A 15,475-nucleotide genomic window follows, 5' to 3' on the forward strand; every position below is an offset into this window, starting at 1 on the left:
TGGAGCACATCCGGTGCCCCTGGGGGCTGCTGCTCCCGTGCACCCCTGAGGAGGCCGGGAAGGGGTGTGAGGAGGGGAGCGTGGGGGGGCCATGCGGACGGGAGAGCGGGGGTGCAAGACAAGGGGTGCAGAGGGCGCATCAGGGGCAGCCGCAGGCCTCAGAGGCCGGCCCGTGTCTGCGTGAGCGCAGCCACAACGTCCCAGCGCAGAGAACAAGCACAGGAAGCCCCCCGAAGGCAGCAGCTCCCCACCCCCGGCCCAGCCCCCCCGGGCACCCCACCTGCCCGGACGCCCCTGACCTGGGACACCCGGCCCTCTGGGAGGGCCCACCATGCGGCTCCCCGGACGCGGCAGGGACACTTCCAACCACACGTCTGGATGGATCTCCGTCTTCTGAGCTCTGGGAGGAGCGTGTCTGTGCCCATTATCCCCACCGTACAGACAGGGAAACTGAGGCCAGAAAGGTCAGCCTGTGGTGAGCCAGAATGTGAGGCCAAAAAGGGACACTGTAGGCCTCTGCCCCTCCCCCCACCCTCTGCCACCTCGGCCCCCTCGCCCTCTCCCTGCCCCGTCCAGGTCCCTGGATTCTCCCTGTTAACTGGCCTGCTCGGACCAGAGGCACCGGCCCCTCAGTAATTACGGGAAACAATCCCAGGTCTGTGTGGGTTCAGCCCCGACCCGTTCTGCCACTTTCTGTGAGAAGGCAGAGCCCGCTCGGCAGCTTTGGGGCCGTCTCTGCCTCCTTTCCGCTCCCGGCTCGGGGAACCCAGAACCTGTCCAGCGGGTTTGGCTAAAATTGTGTCTTGTTGCCCGTGCAAGTTCACGCACTGCTCACTTCTGTCTCCCTCAGGTGGGGAGCGCCGGGGCTCGCCCCAGGTCGCTGGAGGTCGCGGCAGTGAAGGACCATGTGAGTACCTGGGGACCCCAGGGTTCACGGCTTCAACAACGGGGGGTGGGAGAGGCGGGGACCGGGGTCCCTGGGGAGCCCAGGCCCTGCACTCTGAACAGGAGGGGGGAAGTCGGCCGGACTGGCATTAGAGGCGCAGCCACATGCCCTGGGGCTCCCGGGCCAGGGGGCTGGGGGGAGGGGCTCAGTGGGTTTCCTGGGCAGAGGGGCGGGGTGCAGAGAGCACCAGGAAGTCGTCATCTGGTAAGGACTCAGGGGCACTGGGAGTGGGCTGCTGGCCAGGCGCCGCATCCCGGACCCGCCCCACCGCCTGGACCCTCACAGGGCAGAGGGTCCAGGCCACGGGGCTGTGGGGACCCCGACCACAGGGCTGCAGTCACACGCAGCGCCGCCGCCCCCAGTGCAGGGCTGGGCACCCTGGGACCCTCGGCAGCCCCCAAAATGCAGTGACAAACAGGGACGTGGGTCCCGCTCAGCCTCCCCTGGCCGGGCCTCAGGGAGGGCAGCCACAGAGGGCCAGCCCGTCCTCGGGAGTCAGGTTGCAGGCCGCGCTGTTACCTGAGCCGCAGAGCAAAGCCTCAGCCCGCCAAGCACGCGCGCACCTGCTTTGCTCCCTGAGCGTGCGTGCATGTGCACATGGGATGCACGGCTGCTTGTGCCTGTGTGCGGGCGTGCACAAGCGTGTGCAGCTCTCTGCGGGCCTGTGCGGGGCCCTGCGCGAGGTGGGGCAGGTGACTGAGGGCGGCAGCTGTGTGCGTGGGGCTGCGTGTTGGGCCGCCACTAAGGTGTGTTAGGACAGTGTTAGATACTGTCGCCTCCCTGTGTGCGTGTGAGCGTCACACACTATGCACACGTGTCACGGTGATGTTAGAAACCACCCCAGCAGTGACGCCTCTCTGGACATGACCTGCCGCTGTGAAGTGGCCCCGGGGGCTACAAGGAGGCCCAGGCTCTGGGTTTCTGCCCTGGCTATGTCCCTCGCAACCTGGTGGCATCACTCTGAGCCTCGGCTGCCTCATCTATAAAATGGGGTTGTCACAGCTACTCCGTGGGTGAGCGTGAGATCCAATGAGTCGCTGCACGTGAAGCTCCCAACAGGTGCTGGGCACCCAGGCTCGCCCCCGGCCACCAGCCAGCTGCTGTTGCCGGAGCGCCCACCACGCCCGCCCGGGGAGGCGAGGCAGCCCAGGCAGCACAGACCCTGGTGTCTCCAGGGGCCCCGGTGGAGACACGCCCACCGTCTGTGTTAGGGACAGGGCCATCAAGGCTCAGCCAGGCGAGCGGATTGGCCGAGGTGGCCACGGGCTTTGCCCATCACCGCAGAGGCCCCCACAGAGGGTGGGCAGAGGCACCCGAGCTTCTTATCTGCCCCGAGCTGTAGAACCAGACACCCAGCACCTCCTCAGAAGGTCACGGGGCTCCAGCGTGCAAGCAGCTGGCCGTCTCCGGTGGCCCTGGCGCTCTCTTCTGTGCGAGGAGGCCCCTCCCCCCGACACGGCCACCGAGACCCAGGGGACCCGAAGTGCCCACACACTGAACGGCTGTCCACAGATGCAGGCGTGTGCCGGTTGGAGCCTGAGGCCTCTCCCCTGGACTTGGGGCTGGGGGGTCTTGCCCTCTTGCGAAGGGGCTTTGCAGCAATGGGACGCGTACTTGTCGGCGAGCGGAGGCGCCCTGTACGCGGCACCACCAGCCGGCTGGGGGCCACGTGAGGGAGGCGCTGCTGGAGGGACGGTGGGCAGTGGATGCGGTCTCGTCTGCACTTAGCTGAGCCCTCGACCTGCCGGGTCCTCAGCTGGACGCACATGGCCTGGAATGTGCCGCCAGGACAGCTGTCACTGGATAGAAACGAGCCTTATAACAGCCTGATGTGGGGGTAGTATGACCCCCACACGCGGGACCCGAGGCTCAGAGAGGCCACACAGAACATAGAGGCAGGAGGGGACCAGCCCCAGGCCCGTCAGCCCTCTGCCCAGGGTCGGGCAGACGCGAGGGGTCGCCCGCCCTTCCTCCCGCCCGCTCCTTCCGGGGGCTCAGCCCCAGGAGACACCGTCCAGTAGGGGCGTCCAGAGCGTCCGCGGGCCCTGGGGCGCAGAGCTCAGGCCTCTGTCCCCATCCGCACCCCGGCCAGCAGCTCAGGCCACCCTCTTCCTGTGCGCACACCACCCGGGCCCAGGGACAGAGGCCCAGCTCCCCGGCCCCAGCTCGCAGCCGCCCAGGCCCGTCTTCCCTGAAGCCCTAGCCCTGCTTGTGAGGACAGCCTCCCTCCACCTCCCACCCCTTCCCTAGACCCTCCTCCCTCCAGGAGAACGGAGGCCCCCGAAGACCAGGTCTGTCCCCTCTGCCTTGGCCAAATGTGCTTCTGTCACCTGCCCACCCAGGGAAGTCACAACATCCCCGTGACACTGTCACCCATGGGCTGGATGGCTCTGGGCCTCCCCAGGAGAGGGGAGGGGAGGGGAGGAGAGGAGAGGCTGCCGGAATGATGCACCCCTTCCACTCTGTTTCCAGCCACCAGCACATCCTGCCCTGTGTCCCTGCTGTCCCTTGCCCAGCGTGCAGGAGACAGTCTCCTCCCGTGAGGCGGGGGGAGCAGGGCCCAGCAGCCCTGCATCCGCTGCGCCCAGACCTGTGGGCACTGGAGGCTCCCTGGGGCAGCTCCCAACGGGCTGGGGGGAAGGGAGGGAGAGGCCCGGCCCGTCGGGCGGGTCTGGGTGGAATTTCAAGCGGCTGCGGCTCAGCCCCTGCCTGGCGCTCCTGGCCCAGCCTCCCGCCCTGAGTCTGCGGAGGCCCTGCTCACCGTGTGGTCCGGTGGCCCTGCTGCAAGCCACGCGGGGCAGGGTCCGCGGACCCCTGAGCCAGTTCCCACCCCAGCTCCCACTCCCTCCTGGGTGGCTGGCAAACAGGACGAGTTCTCCGTGGGCCTCGGTTTCCCCCTTTGGAGAGCAGGCCCCTCACAGGACACGGGGCTTTAATGCCGGCGGGAGCACTGGCCTGTCCCAGCCCCTGGGCTTTCCGGTCTTGTCTCCTAACCTCATCAGGCGAGCTCCAGCCCCCAGCCTCAAGGCGGGGCCCCTCCTAAGCTCTTGTCATCCCCACTCAACACACAGCCACCAAGCAGCCACGCATGTGCCCCTGGCCATCACCTGGGAGTGGCCCGGAGCCCCCAAAACAAGTTAAGGGGCCCCAGCACCCCAGCACATGCCGCCTGCCCTGTTCAGTGGGCTCCCACAGCCACCGCAGGACAGGGGCCGTCTCTGCGTCCTCCGGCCGACACTTCCCGGTGCTCTGACGCTTGACCTCAGGTCCGAAGAGGCTGCTGAGAGCCAGACCCCACGGTCCAGCCTCCCCCTGGCAGCTCCAGAAGCCTCCTGCTGGCCCCGACCCATGGCTTCTCCTGGGGCCAGTCAGGGACCCCCTGGGTTCCACCCCCAACTCCCAAGACCCCAGAGCATCACGCCTCTTCTGTGCTCTGTGAGCACGAATGCCGCACCAGGCCGGCTTTCCAGCCCGGCTCCCATCGTGCGGTGTCACGGCGTGGTGGCACCTGGGGGCGAGCACCCGCCGCCCCTCCCAGCAGGGGGCACTGGCAGCGGCACCTGGGGCTTCCCAGCTTGGGGCTGCCCGGCAGGGTTTGCTGCAAACCCTCGTGTGCGTGTCCTCAGTGCCGACGGGATGAGGCTGGGTTCCCTTGGGCAGCCCGGGCAGGGGCTCGGGGACAGCCTGGCGTGATGGGGCCACGGGCCGGTCTGAGCAGGGGCTTCAAGGGCCTCGAAAGGCCCACTGCTGTGCAGAGAGGGTGTCCTCATGGGAAGGGGGGTGGCTTGGGCACCGGTGGGCGTAGCAGGGGAGGGGAGGGGAGGCCTGGGTGGATGTAGGGGGCGGGCCGACAGTTGCTGCTGCCAGCAGAAGAGGGGCCAGGAGCTCAGCCACCTGCCTGCAGGGTCCAGCGGACCCCAGGGCTCCTTGGGCTAAAGCCCAGAAGGGGCCACCTCCCCTGGCCAGGAGGTGATATCCACCCTGTTCCTGGAGAGACTCTGTCCGTCCAGCGGGGCCTCGTCCGTCCAGCAGGGCCGGCAGCAGCCTCAGGAAACGCAGGCCAGAGTCCAGATGACCATCCACATTTACTCAGACGCAAGGTGAACATGGGGAGAAGGGGTGCTGGGGCCTCAGCACCCCTTAATACATGCATACACAGCACACAGCCCACACGTGCGGCACATACAGTACCTGTGCACGGTACATGCACACACACATGTACACACAGTACCTGTGCACGGTACATGCACACACACATGTACACACAGTACCTGTGCACGGTACATGCACACACGCACACACACACACTGCATGTACACGGTACCTGCGCACACGCACCCACCCCCACGGCATGCACACGTGTGCACAGCACACTTCCCGGCCCCGGACAGAAGGCAGCCCGGGTGCGCGGCAGCCCAGAGCGGAGGTCTGGGTCAGAGGCCGGTCCCCGCCCCAGCACTGGCAGTGCCCCCTCCCCTCAGAGAAGGGCCTGGAAGAGAGACTTTCCCAGAAGGGCTCTGCATGTTGCAACCGGCTCACGGGTTAACAGAGCATGTAATGGGTGCCCGGAGCCACTGCAGACCGGGCCTGGCCAAGCCTCCTGATCTGTGGCCCAGCCTCCCGGGCCCGGGGCCAATCTGTGGCACAAGGGCAGTGGCGGGGTGGGGTGGGGGGGTGGAATGGGGACCCACAGCTCTGTGAGCTCACTCCTCCCAGCTGCCCGCCTGCAGAGACCTCTCCAGGCTGCCCAGGCCCCAGCCCCCCGGGCCCCCTCGTCTCAGGCAGTGGCCCCTCAAGGTGTGCACAGCCCAGCAAGGGGCCCCTGAGGACCTGTGGGGAGGAGGGGGTGGCGCCAGCGGTCAGCGGATTCCTGCCCCCTCCTTGGACCCTGCGGCCTCTCAATATGGAGCCCACTTCCCTGGGCAGACGAGGTTGGTGTGTGTTTCTATGACCTTCCCGAGCCAGGTGACCTCTCCCCACGCCCTCCTCTACAGGCTGGAGACAGAGGGGCAGTAGAGGCCAGGGCCCCATCCCTGTGCCCTGAGCACAGACGGGCCTGGGCTGGAGCCCTCGGGAGCCATGGAGAGCTTCATGGAGTCACTGAACAGGCTGAAAGACATCCATGAGAATGAGGTCCGGGGTGAGTGCCACGGGGTGGGTGTCCACAGCCCTCACCTGGGCCAGCTTGGGGTGCTCCTCCATGATACCTCCAATTCTTGCCAGACCCGGGGACCCTGCCTGCCAGGCCCCAACACAGAGTCCTGACCCAGAGCCCAGAGGAGGCAGGCGCCCAGCCTCAGATCAGCATCCCGAGTGTGACCCTGGTGGGGTTCTCCCAAAGGGTCAGCTGACAGCAGAGCAGAAATAAAGAGCCAAGCCCCCAACAGAAAGCTTGGGCTGAGATGAGCCCTCAGCCGGGGCGGGGCAGGGGTGCCCACGGCCACACCAGGGTGGCTGCCTCCCTCTAGGGACGGAGGGAGGCCCATCCAGAGCACTCCAGGGATTAGAGCTGAAATCCGTGTGCCCCGACAGGACCCCCAGGCCTGGCTCTGCCCCGGCCCACAGGGCCATTACCCCCCCACAGGCCTGTCCCCCACAGGGCGGGAGCCACCACACTCCCCTCCCTCTCAGCCCCATGACAGCTCTCCCACACCACCCTGAGGGCCCGAGGTGCCTGGATCTCTTCCCCTGTGACCCGGAGAGGGGGGGCTGCGGGGGCCCAAGTCAGACGCCAGCCCGTGGCAAGGAGGCTCTTGCCAGGGGGACCCAAAGAGCCTGCTTTATTTCCACATTGGCTGTGCCCCCAGAAAACACCCCTCCAGGGCCTGCCTGGGTGGGACGGCCCAGGCAGGTGGCGGGGCTCTGCAGAGCGCCCTCCTGACAGCCAGGGACAGGAGGTGACCCCACCCCTTCCCTGGCTCCCCTAGGTCTGCAGAATAAACTTCTGGAGCTGAACTCCGAGAGATGCCGGTGAGTCAGGACAGACCCTGGCCCAGCGGGAAACTGGTCAGAAAGACAGCGGCCACAGCCCAGGGCGCTACCGCTGCCCCCATCCAGTGGTGCAGAAGGGGAAACTGAGGCTCAGCGTGGGGGGTGGGCGTGAGTCACCCGTCCAGAGCAGTGCCTGGAGCAGCCGCTGGAGCAGGACTGGAAACTCAAGCCCCCCTCCTCCCCCCCCCCCCGAGTGAACAGGGACGCCCAGAGGGTGGAGGAGCTCTGCGCCAAGAACCATCAGCTCAGGGAGCAGCAGAAGGCGCTGAAGGAGAACGTGCGGGTGCTGGAGAACAGGTGGGTGCGCAGGGGTGGGGCAGGCGGGCGGACCACACGGAGGCCTCCCTCTGCCCTGGCGGACTGGGCCGGGCAGTGCCCCCAGCGCCCGGAGTAAACCGCACTTCCGGGGCACCATCCTGCACCCAGCAGAGCAGGGAGCGCCGAGCCCACCGGCTGGGGCTTCCACAGCTCTGGAAACGCAGGGGTGCATCTTGCGAGCCGCGCAACGAGGGTCCCAGCCCCGCCGTGGGCCCCGGTCTCCCTCCTGAGAGTGGCCTCTCGCCCCCCCGCCCACCGCAGGCTGCGAGCTGGCCTGTGTGACCGCTGCATGGTCACCCAGGAGATGGCCAGGAAGAAGCAGCAGGAGTTCGAGAACTCGCTCCTCCAGAACCTGCAGCACGTCATCATCCTCAGTGAGCCCCGCCCCCGACACCACCCCCCCACACCACCCCCGACACCCTCCCGACACCACCCCCCCGACACCACCACCCCCGACACCCCCCTGACACCACCCCCGACACCCCCCCCTGCACCTCAGGGAGCCCCGCCCCCGACACCCTGCACCTCACTGCCCCCCAGGGGTTCCAGTGACCCCAGGCCCCGCTCGGCCTGCCATGGGGCGTCGGGGAAACACACATGTACGAGGCCGCAGCGGCCCGGCCTGTCCCTCGCTGCTCAGTCACCTGGGCTTGGGGCGCCACCAACCTCAGGACCCCGACCCCTCCCTCCTGTAAAGAGGACGGTCCCACAGAGTCCGGAGCCCCCAGCTGCCCAGGAGGAGGACAAGCCCCCTGTCCCCTGAGGGGCGCCCCAGACAGGCCTGGCACTGGGGGTGGGAGGCCCCACCACCTTTGAAGGCCTCCAGCCTAGTGCTGTTTACTCAGTAGCGCCGACCGCGCGCCCGTGCAGCGAGCACTTAGGGGGCACCTGCGGGTCGCCCGGCCCTGGGCCAAGTGCTGCAGTCACAGCTAGGGGACAGGTCAAGGAGGGGGACTTCCCTGGTGTTGTGGGGACCCTGCCCCTGCCCTGCCTCCCCTCCCCCGCCTCCTCACTAATCAAGCTCTTTGCAGCCAACGAGCTGAACCGGCTGCAGGGGGAAAACGAGGCGTTGAAGGAGGAGGTGAAGCGGCTTCGGGGCCCGCGGTGAGTGGGGAGGTGAACACCCACAATCCCCATGGGAGGCCCCTGCCACAGGCCCTGGGCGGTCCCCTCAGGCCATCACCGCAGCACAGACTCCTCAACTCTTGTCGTCTAACCAGCAGGAGCCCGGGGACACCCCAGAAACGGAGCTGGGTCCCGGCACCCACAGCCACCAGCAGGGCCTTCACCCAGCAGAGCCCTGGGTGGGGGGGTCGCAGGCACTGTCAAGAGTGGGTTCTTCCTGGTCACCTGGGTGTCCCCAAGGGGTGGCTTGTCCCCCGGGAGGGTGCGCTGGCCTCCCCGCTCGTCTCTGGGGGCACCGCCCTCGCTCACTCTCCGTCTCTGCCCCCCCTCTGGCCTCAGGCTCAAGCCCCAGCACAGGGAGGGTGCCTCAGACCCCCCCTCGCCCCTCCTGCTCCCCTCCCCGGGCGCCTGGAAGGCCGTCACAGAGAAGACACCGGGAGGCCACGAGGAGGTCGAGGACGACCGCCCAGGTGCGAGCCCCCCGAGGGAAGGTGCTGGAGGGAAGAGTCCGGAAAGTTGGGCTCCGCAGGGCTGGGGGGCCTCTGGCTGGAGGACTGAGCTGCGCAGCCCCCTGAGAGCCTCCTGGTCGGCCCCGCCCACTGCTCCTCCTCCCGCAGAGAAGTCCACGGGCTCCAGGACATCCCCGGCAGCCAAAATCCCCCCAAGTGCCAGCCTGCCCGAGACGCGGGCTCCAGACACGGTGAGGACGCGGGCCCCCAAGCCCACTCCTCTCTGCCAGGCAGCCCCAGCTCTGTGCCAGGCACTGCTTGCCAGCCCCACGTGGCAAGTGCCCGGCCTCTGTGCCGGCCAGGGACCGCTGGGTGGAGGCGAGGCTCCGAGCGGGCGGGTGACCCGGCTGAAGTCACACAGAGAACAAGGGCAGAGGGCGGCAGCCGCCCCCGCCCAGGCTGACCCGTCCACCCGGCACAGAGCCCCCAGCGGATCTCCAACCAGCTGCACGGGACCATTGCCGTGGTGCGGCCGGGGTCCCAGGCCTGCTCTGCTGACCGGGGCTCCACCAATGGGACACCCACACTGCCACTCTCCGGGAGCAGCCCCCCCAGCCCCCCCTATGAGCACAGCCTCCCCCTGGACAGGTGAGGCCCTGCCCGCTGCCACCACCCCAGCCGAGTGCCCGGTCTCCAAATCCGGTCCCACCTTTCAGGACGTGGCCAGGACAGTGTAGGGCAGTGGGGGGGGGGGGGGGCAGGTGGGGACTGAGCCCCGGGAAGCCCTCTCAGAAGTGGCCCAAGACCACCCTCGCTGTCTGAGAGCATCTTGCGGCCAGTCCACTGGGGGCGGGGGGGCGGGGGGGCGGGGGGACGGAGCAGGCGGCGGAGGCGCAGAGAGAAAGAGCCCCGTGTGCAGGTCCCCCCGCAGAGCCTCGGGCCCCAGGTCACCTGTGGCCACTCCACAACCACGCTCGCTCGTGGGCCTGCCTGGTGAGCCAGGGCCACGCGCCTGTGAAATGGGGGTGAGCCCGGGACTTCCCTCCCTGCAGCCTGCTGCGGGCCTCCCGGCACCCGGCCGTGACCTGTGAGTCCCTGAAGCGCTCCCTCCGGGCTGACCGCCTCTGCCTCCTGAACCGCCACCTGGCGCTGCACCTTCAGAGCCCCCACGGCAGCCCCCAAGTCCCCACCTCAGTGCCCGGTGGCCCCCGGCCCCAGGGCCTGAAGGCTGGAGACGCAGAGGCCTGGGAGGAGCCCAGTGGCCTGCTGGGACTCCCCGGGGGCCTAGCGGACACGCGAGACCCTCGGCTGGAGGGGGCTCTGCACCTGCTCCTGGCCCAGCAGCTGCGGGCACAGGGGCGGAAGGGCAGTGCCAGGCTGAGGGGCCCGCCCACACCGGGAGGGACCCCACCCTCCCCACCAGTCAGCTCTGACTCGGAAGGCCCACCGGGTGAGGCATCCCTTTCCAGAGGGGGACACGCGCAGCCCAGCGGCCCAGGGAGTCCCAGGGGCAAGGAAGCCACAGGCACACAGGACTCTGTCCCGGACAAGCCCCTGGACCTCTCAGAGCGTGGCCGGGGCCGGGATGGCCCCAAGCCTCCTGCCCAGCCGGGGTCACCCAGCCCCCCAGCTGCCTGCACTCCCAGCCCAGAGCCACCCCCGGGAGCGGAGCCGCCTGCCCAGCCTGCACCTTGGGGACTCAGCAATGGCACCAAGGGAGCCAGAGCTCCAGAGGTGGAAGGACCTCCAAGTCCTGCGGTAAGGGGCCCACCCCTGCCCTCCACCTCCGTGCGCCTCCAGCCCAGGCCCAGCAGCCAGCCAGGCCCAGGCCGAGCTCTTCCCTCTTTCCATCAGGTCAGTCCCCCGTGAGAAAGCCTGGCTGCCTGATTCACACTAGAGAGGCAATGACTAACCCTCCAGCTGCAGTCCCAGCGAGAGCCTCCTAGGCTGTGTGTGCCCAGGGCTGGGCTGGGGGCAGGGCAGCTGCCTCGGATGAATGAAGCTGCTTACTTGCTTCCTCCCAGGATCCCGCACAAGCTCTTCCAGGGCCACACCCCCATGCGCCCTCTCCAAGCAGGATGGAAGATGAAGCTAGAGGGGGTCCGAAGCCTCCCCCCCACCCACACAGGCCTGATGCTGATGGCCACCCAGGTGAGGACGCGTACCTGGGGTCAGGCGCCCCTGGGAGGCGGTGTCGTCATGGGAAGGGGGCGGCGGTCAGTGGCGGCCGAGGAAGCCTGTCCTGGGCCCAGCTCAGCCCCCTGGGCCTGTTTGGCCCAACCCTGGGTCTAGGGCTTGGCACCCCAGCTGCAGACCCAGAAAAGAGTTGGGGGCCCAGGACAGGCACATCTCTGATCACAGGCAGTGAAGGGAAGAGCATCCTAGCAATTAGGGCTTCAGGACAGGTGGTGAGCTCCCAGTCGCACAGCTACCAAGCCTGGGGACAGCCCAGCTCGCGGGGCCGTGGCAGAGGGTCCCAGAGACAGTGGGCAGGTTGCTCGGCCCCTCTGTGCCTCAGTTTCCTTGTGTGCAGTTGCCACTCCTAGTCTGGCCTGCTAGGAAGGCCTGTGCCCTGCTAGACCCCAGGGCCCCCAGCCTGGCCTGACCCTCACCCTGCGTCCAGCAGAGCTCAGCAAGGCCCGAGTGCAGTGGCCGGAGCCGCACCAGCTGGACGAGTCAGACACCTCGGACGATGAGGTGAGGTGGGTCCCCGGCCACACGCAGGTGCCGCCCCAGGCCCCGGGGAGGGCCCTCGTCCTGACCGCACCCCCACACCCTCAGGTGGGCCGGAGCCCCGAGGGAGCGCCGCAGGAGGGGCCCAGGTGCTTCTGCACCAAGGAGCCCGGGCAGGGCCCGCATCAGAAGAGGAAGCGAGCTGTGGGCCCCTGGTGCAGAGGTACGGCGGGGGGGGCGGGGCGGGGCCGCAGTGCAGGGGGGGAGGCAGCCCAGAGCCCCCACCACACCTTTGTGTCTGCTCAGAACCAGAAACCAGCCCTTGAACCCCCCCCGGCACAGGCCCCTTCGAGCAGGGACCCAGGTCAGGCCAGTGTGGATCCTGGCTCTTTTCACCTCCCTGTCCAGCCTGAGCCAGTGCCGTCACCCCAAACCTCAGTTTCCTCCCAGAGGGGGAGGGATGGCACTAGCAGAGCGAGTGTGAGGCTCCAGTGGGATAAGGCTGAGGACAGTTATCACCCTTTGGCATCAGGGCGAAGGGGCTTCCTGAGCCACAGCAGCCCCCAGGCCAGGGGCCCGGAAGCCTGGCGCCTCTCCTGGCCCGCTGTGGACCCTCCTGTCCACCTTCAGAGAGGGGCCGCACGGAGGGTGCAGAGCGCGAGTGGCTCTGTTCTCGTTGAGGCCCCGGGGGCTGCCGGAGCGTTTGGCAGGGACGGTGCCTGTGGGCCCCTCCCTGAGGGTGGCCGGGGCGGCCCCCGCCTGAGGGTATCGACATGACCTTCCACTTCCTGGTGGGCCCCAGAGGCAGCTGGGCCGAGGCTGAGCCTGTGAGAGCCTGAGCTAATAACGCCGGCCGCCCTGGTGTTTGTGCAGGCAGGCTGGCAGCAGGCGGGCCGGGCTGCGGCCGCCACAATGTGCCATTGTTGCCGGGAAGGTGACAGTGGCCTGTGTTTGCTCCGGCGGCCATGGAGGCCAGCACACCTGTCATGTTTCAAGGCACTTCCTGCTCGGCATATTCGGAAACTGTCCCGGTGGCCATAATCCACAGGGGTGCTCGGGTACCCATCGTGCCCTCCGCTCTGAGCCAACTCCACCTCGCGCCCCGTTCTCCTCCCTGGACGAACGCAGGGGCTCCCAAGCAGGCACCCACCCCACCCCTGCAACCCACACACTGCTGGTCTGTGAGAACAGCGGCCTCACTGAGCTTGAGGCAGGCACCGCTCGGTGCCAGGGGCGGCACCCTTGGATCTGGTGCCCACAAGGAGGTTCCAGGCGGCAGACAGCAGCGACTGCCTTTGGGCTTCCCCACCCTGCCCGGTGATGGGTCATCACTGTTTCACAGGTGGGAAAACTAAGACTCCCAGGGGTGAGCTATCCACCCAAGGCCACGGAGCTGCTACGTGGGGTCCAGACCCCAACACGCCCGTCCCACCCAGAGCCCTTGTCCTGCTAGGGCCCAGCATCTTGGCAAGACCTGCCTGCGAGGGTCCCAAGGACAGACCACCCTCCCCTGGGCCCCCGGCCCACGGAGCCACCCCACCAGTGTCTCAGGGACTCCGAGAGCATTTGCTGAGAAGCAGGATTTATCCACAACGTCCTGGGCCTCTAGCAAGGCGTCGGGGCATCGGGGCCAGGCGGTCCTCAGAGTCACACACTGGGGAGACAGCCCAGCCCTGCACCCCTGTCGGGCGCTTCCAGGAACGCGTCGGCTCCCCTTGCCCCAACGCTGCCCCTGGGGCCCCGGGCAAGAAGCCAGCGTCACTGCGAGGGGGACACAGACTGCTGCCTCCGACTAACCGTGGTCCACTCTCCACAGCCTCCAAGAAGCCGCCCCCAGGGAGAAGGAAGCCGGGGGAGCCCCTGACAGCACACGCGGGGTCTGGGAGCCCAAGCGACCTAGAGGACGGCAGCCCCCCACCCAGCAACAGCAGCTGGGAGGAGACTTAGCAGGCTGCTCCCGGGTACCCCACACCCCACCTACGCCCAGCCCAGGGCAGGAGGGGATGGGGTCCCGGGCCCTCTCCACAGGGGCTGGGAAGGCCGAGTGGGGGGGTCTTCGGCTGGCCACTTGAACCCCTCCCTCGCCACCCATCTCAGAAATGACCAGCTGGTCTTGGCGCTCCTCCCTCACCCCAGTGTCCGCTCCCTTGAGGGGAGGTGATGTTCTCAGAGCAGGGGAGGCAGGGGTGACCCAGACTCCAGCCCAGCCCAGCCCCCACCCCTGCTGCACATAGGCAGCCCTTCCTGGGCAGAGCCTCCACTTCTGACCGTCTCAGACTCCACCTGCATCCCTGGCCCCAGGGCCCTGCGCGCCTGGCCACCCCGTCCCTGACTCAGCGGAGAGTGCGAGGGGTGGTCTCAGGCGCCCCCTTGTGGAGTCTACTGGACCGTGCTGGGCGGTGGAGGCGTGGGGAGGCCAGTGGGGGAGGGGGGCGCCCCAGCGGAGAGGGTGCCGGGAACAAAGGTGTAGGGGATGGCATGTGCAGCTGGCAGGGGCGGGGGGTCAGCTGGGCCTCCACCAGCCTGGGCTCTTGAATGCATCCAGGCCTGGGGAATAAAACCAGCAGTGTTCGCAGAGGGTACGGGGACCAGGACCCCTCTGGGGACGGCTGCGGGGAGCAGGGAACAGAACAGAAAACCTGCCCCAGCCCCCACACAGAGCCCCCTCCTCACTGTAGAGTCCCCGGACCCACAGCTGCCACTGACTGGTCAGCACCTGCAGGGCCCCGGGGCAGCTGGGCCAGGGTTACACCCTCAGCCCTCGGGTACCCGCTCCCTCTGCCATTGTCACTTTAGGAGGGTGTGTCTCAGAGCACCCTCTGTGGGAGGAGCTTAAACAGGCTCCCGGGCCCCAGCCCAGACCCACTGAACTGGGGTCCCGGGGGCAGGCCTGCACAGGAAGTTTGAGAACTTGAGAACTGCCCCTTCTGGGCAAAGCCAGGATACGGGGCAGTGACTGGGCTGGGTGAGGCCTGCGGCAAACTGAGGTGCAGGTCTGATGACGGGACCACGGCTCCCCCTCACTCACTGGCCTGGCCGCCTGTTGGCCCCAGGAACCAGAGGGACTAAATTCCCAGGAGGGAAGCTGGGGGAGAGGGGTGCAGGTGTGTGTGTGTGTGTGTGTGTGTGTGTGTGTGTGTAAACTCCTGTTGTTAAAAGTTGCTTTGATTTTTCTGACATCAAATAAACGCTGTGTGCTCCATTCCCACCTGACTTGCCGGCCGGAGCTGACCCAGGGCACCCAGCCGGCAGGCGGCAGAGGAGGCTGAATCCGGGGCTGAGGCTCTGAGCCACCCCAGGCCCCGTGCCGCCCACTCCCTGCGCGTTGGCAGGCAGCAGAGTGGGCGCCACCCGTGGGCACAGGGCCTCCCCAAGAGGGGCCTTCACAGGGCACTTCTGCCGCCCATGAGTGCCTGGTGTCACGTGTTTGGTCCCCATTACACACTTGGTCAAGCCCCACTTTCTCCCTGACGGGAAGCTGTCTGCTCCGCCCCAGGCACAGGAGAGGCCTTGAAGGCCAACTTGGAAGGGCACTGGTGGGAGCCGCGCAGGCCTACCTGTGGTGGTGACGGAAGATCAGTGGGAGGGGCCGTGGGGGGGAGGGGGTCTGAAGGGGCAGCGGCCATGCAGCGGGCCCCACCGGGACGGGGCACTCCCTCGCTCTTCCTGCCCGCCCACAGAAGCACACAGCCAGGCTGCCCCACCCATGCCCTCTCCAGCATGGGCACAGAAGATATCCTGGAGTTACACGCAGAGGCACTGTCTGGGCCAGCCCCCCAGCAGGTGCCCAGATCTGCAGCAGCACCACGAACCCGGTGCTGGGGACGCCCCTCACTGAGCCCACGTAACCCTGACAGTGCCGGGAAGTCATTGTCCCAGGCAGAAAGCTGGACAGAGCAGAAGTGTGACACAGAGGCGAGACCTTGTCCCCCCAAAGACACAGGTGGGCTCCTGGGGGCTCCAGAAGGCAGCA

The 15,475-nt window shown here is 67.8% G+C and overlaps 1 protein-coding gene across 1 annotated transcript; it reads left to right on the forward strand.

Moving 5' to 3' along the window:
- The first annotated feature begins 845 nt into the window (after nt 1–845).
- On the forward strand, nt 846–13,527 carry RBBP8NL (RBBP8 N-terminal like). The gene is made up of 14 exons (XM_039236927.1): nt 846–907; nt 5,941–6,086; nt 6,874–6,916; nt 7,139–7,234; nt 7,517–7,629; nt 8,287–8,359; nt 8,720–8,850; nt 8,998–9,080; nt 9,311–9,477; nt 9,882–10,587; nt 10,854–10,980; nt 11,456–11,526; nt 11,611–11,725; nt 13,319–13,527. Exons 2-14 carry the CDS (start codon nt 6,026–6,028, stop codon nt 13,447–13,449), a joined length of 1,917 nt encoding a protein of 638 aa, XP_039092858.1. The 5' UTR covers nt 846–907; nt 5,941–6,025; the 3' UTR covers nt 13,450–13,527.
- The last annotated feature ends 1,948 nt before the right edge of the window (nt 13,528–15,475 follow it).

This window comes from Hyaena hyaena, unplaced genomic scaffold (genome assembly GCF_003009895.1).
Source record: "Hyaena hyaena isolate Hyena2069 unplaced genomic scaffold, ASM300989v1 scaffold_118, whole genome shotgun sequence".
In the NCBI taxonomy this organism is placed as follows: domain Eukaryota; kingdom Metazoa; phylum Chordata; class Mammalia; order Carnivora; family Hyaenidae; genus Hyaena; species Hyaena hyaena.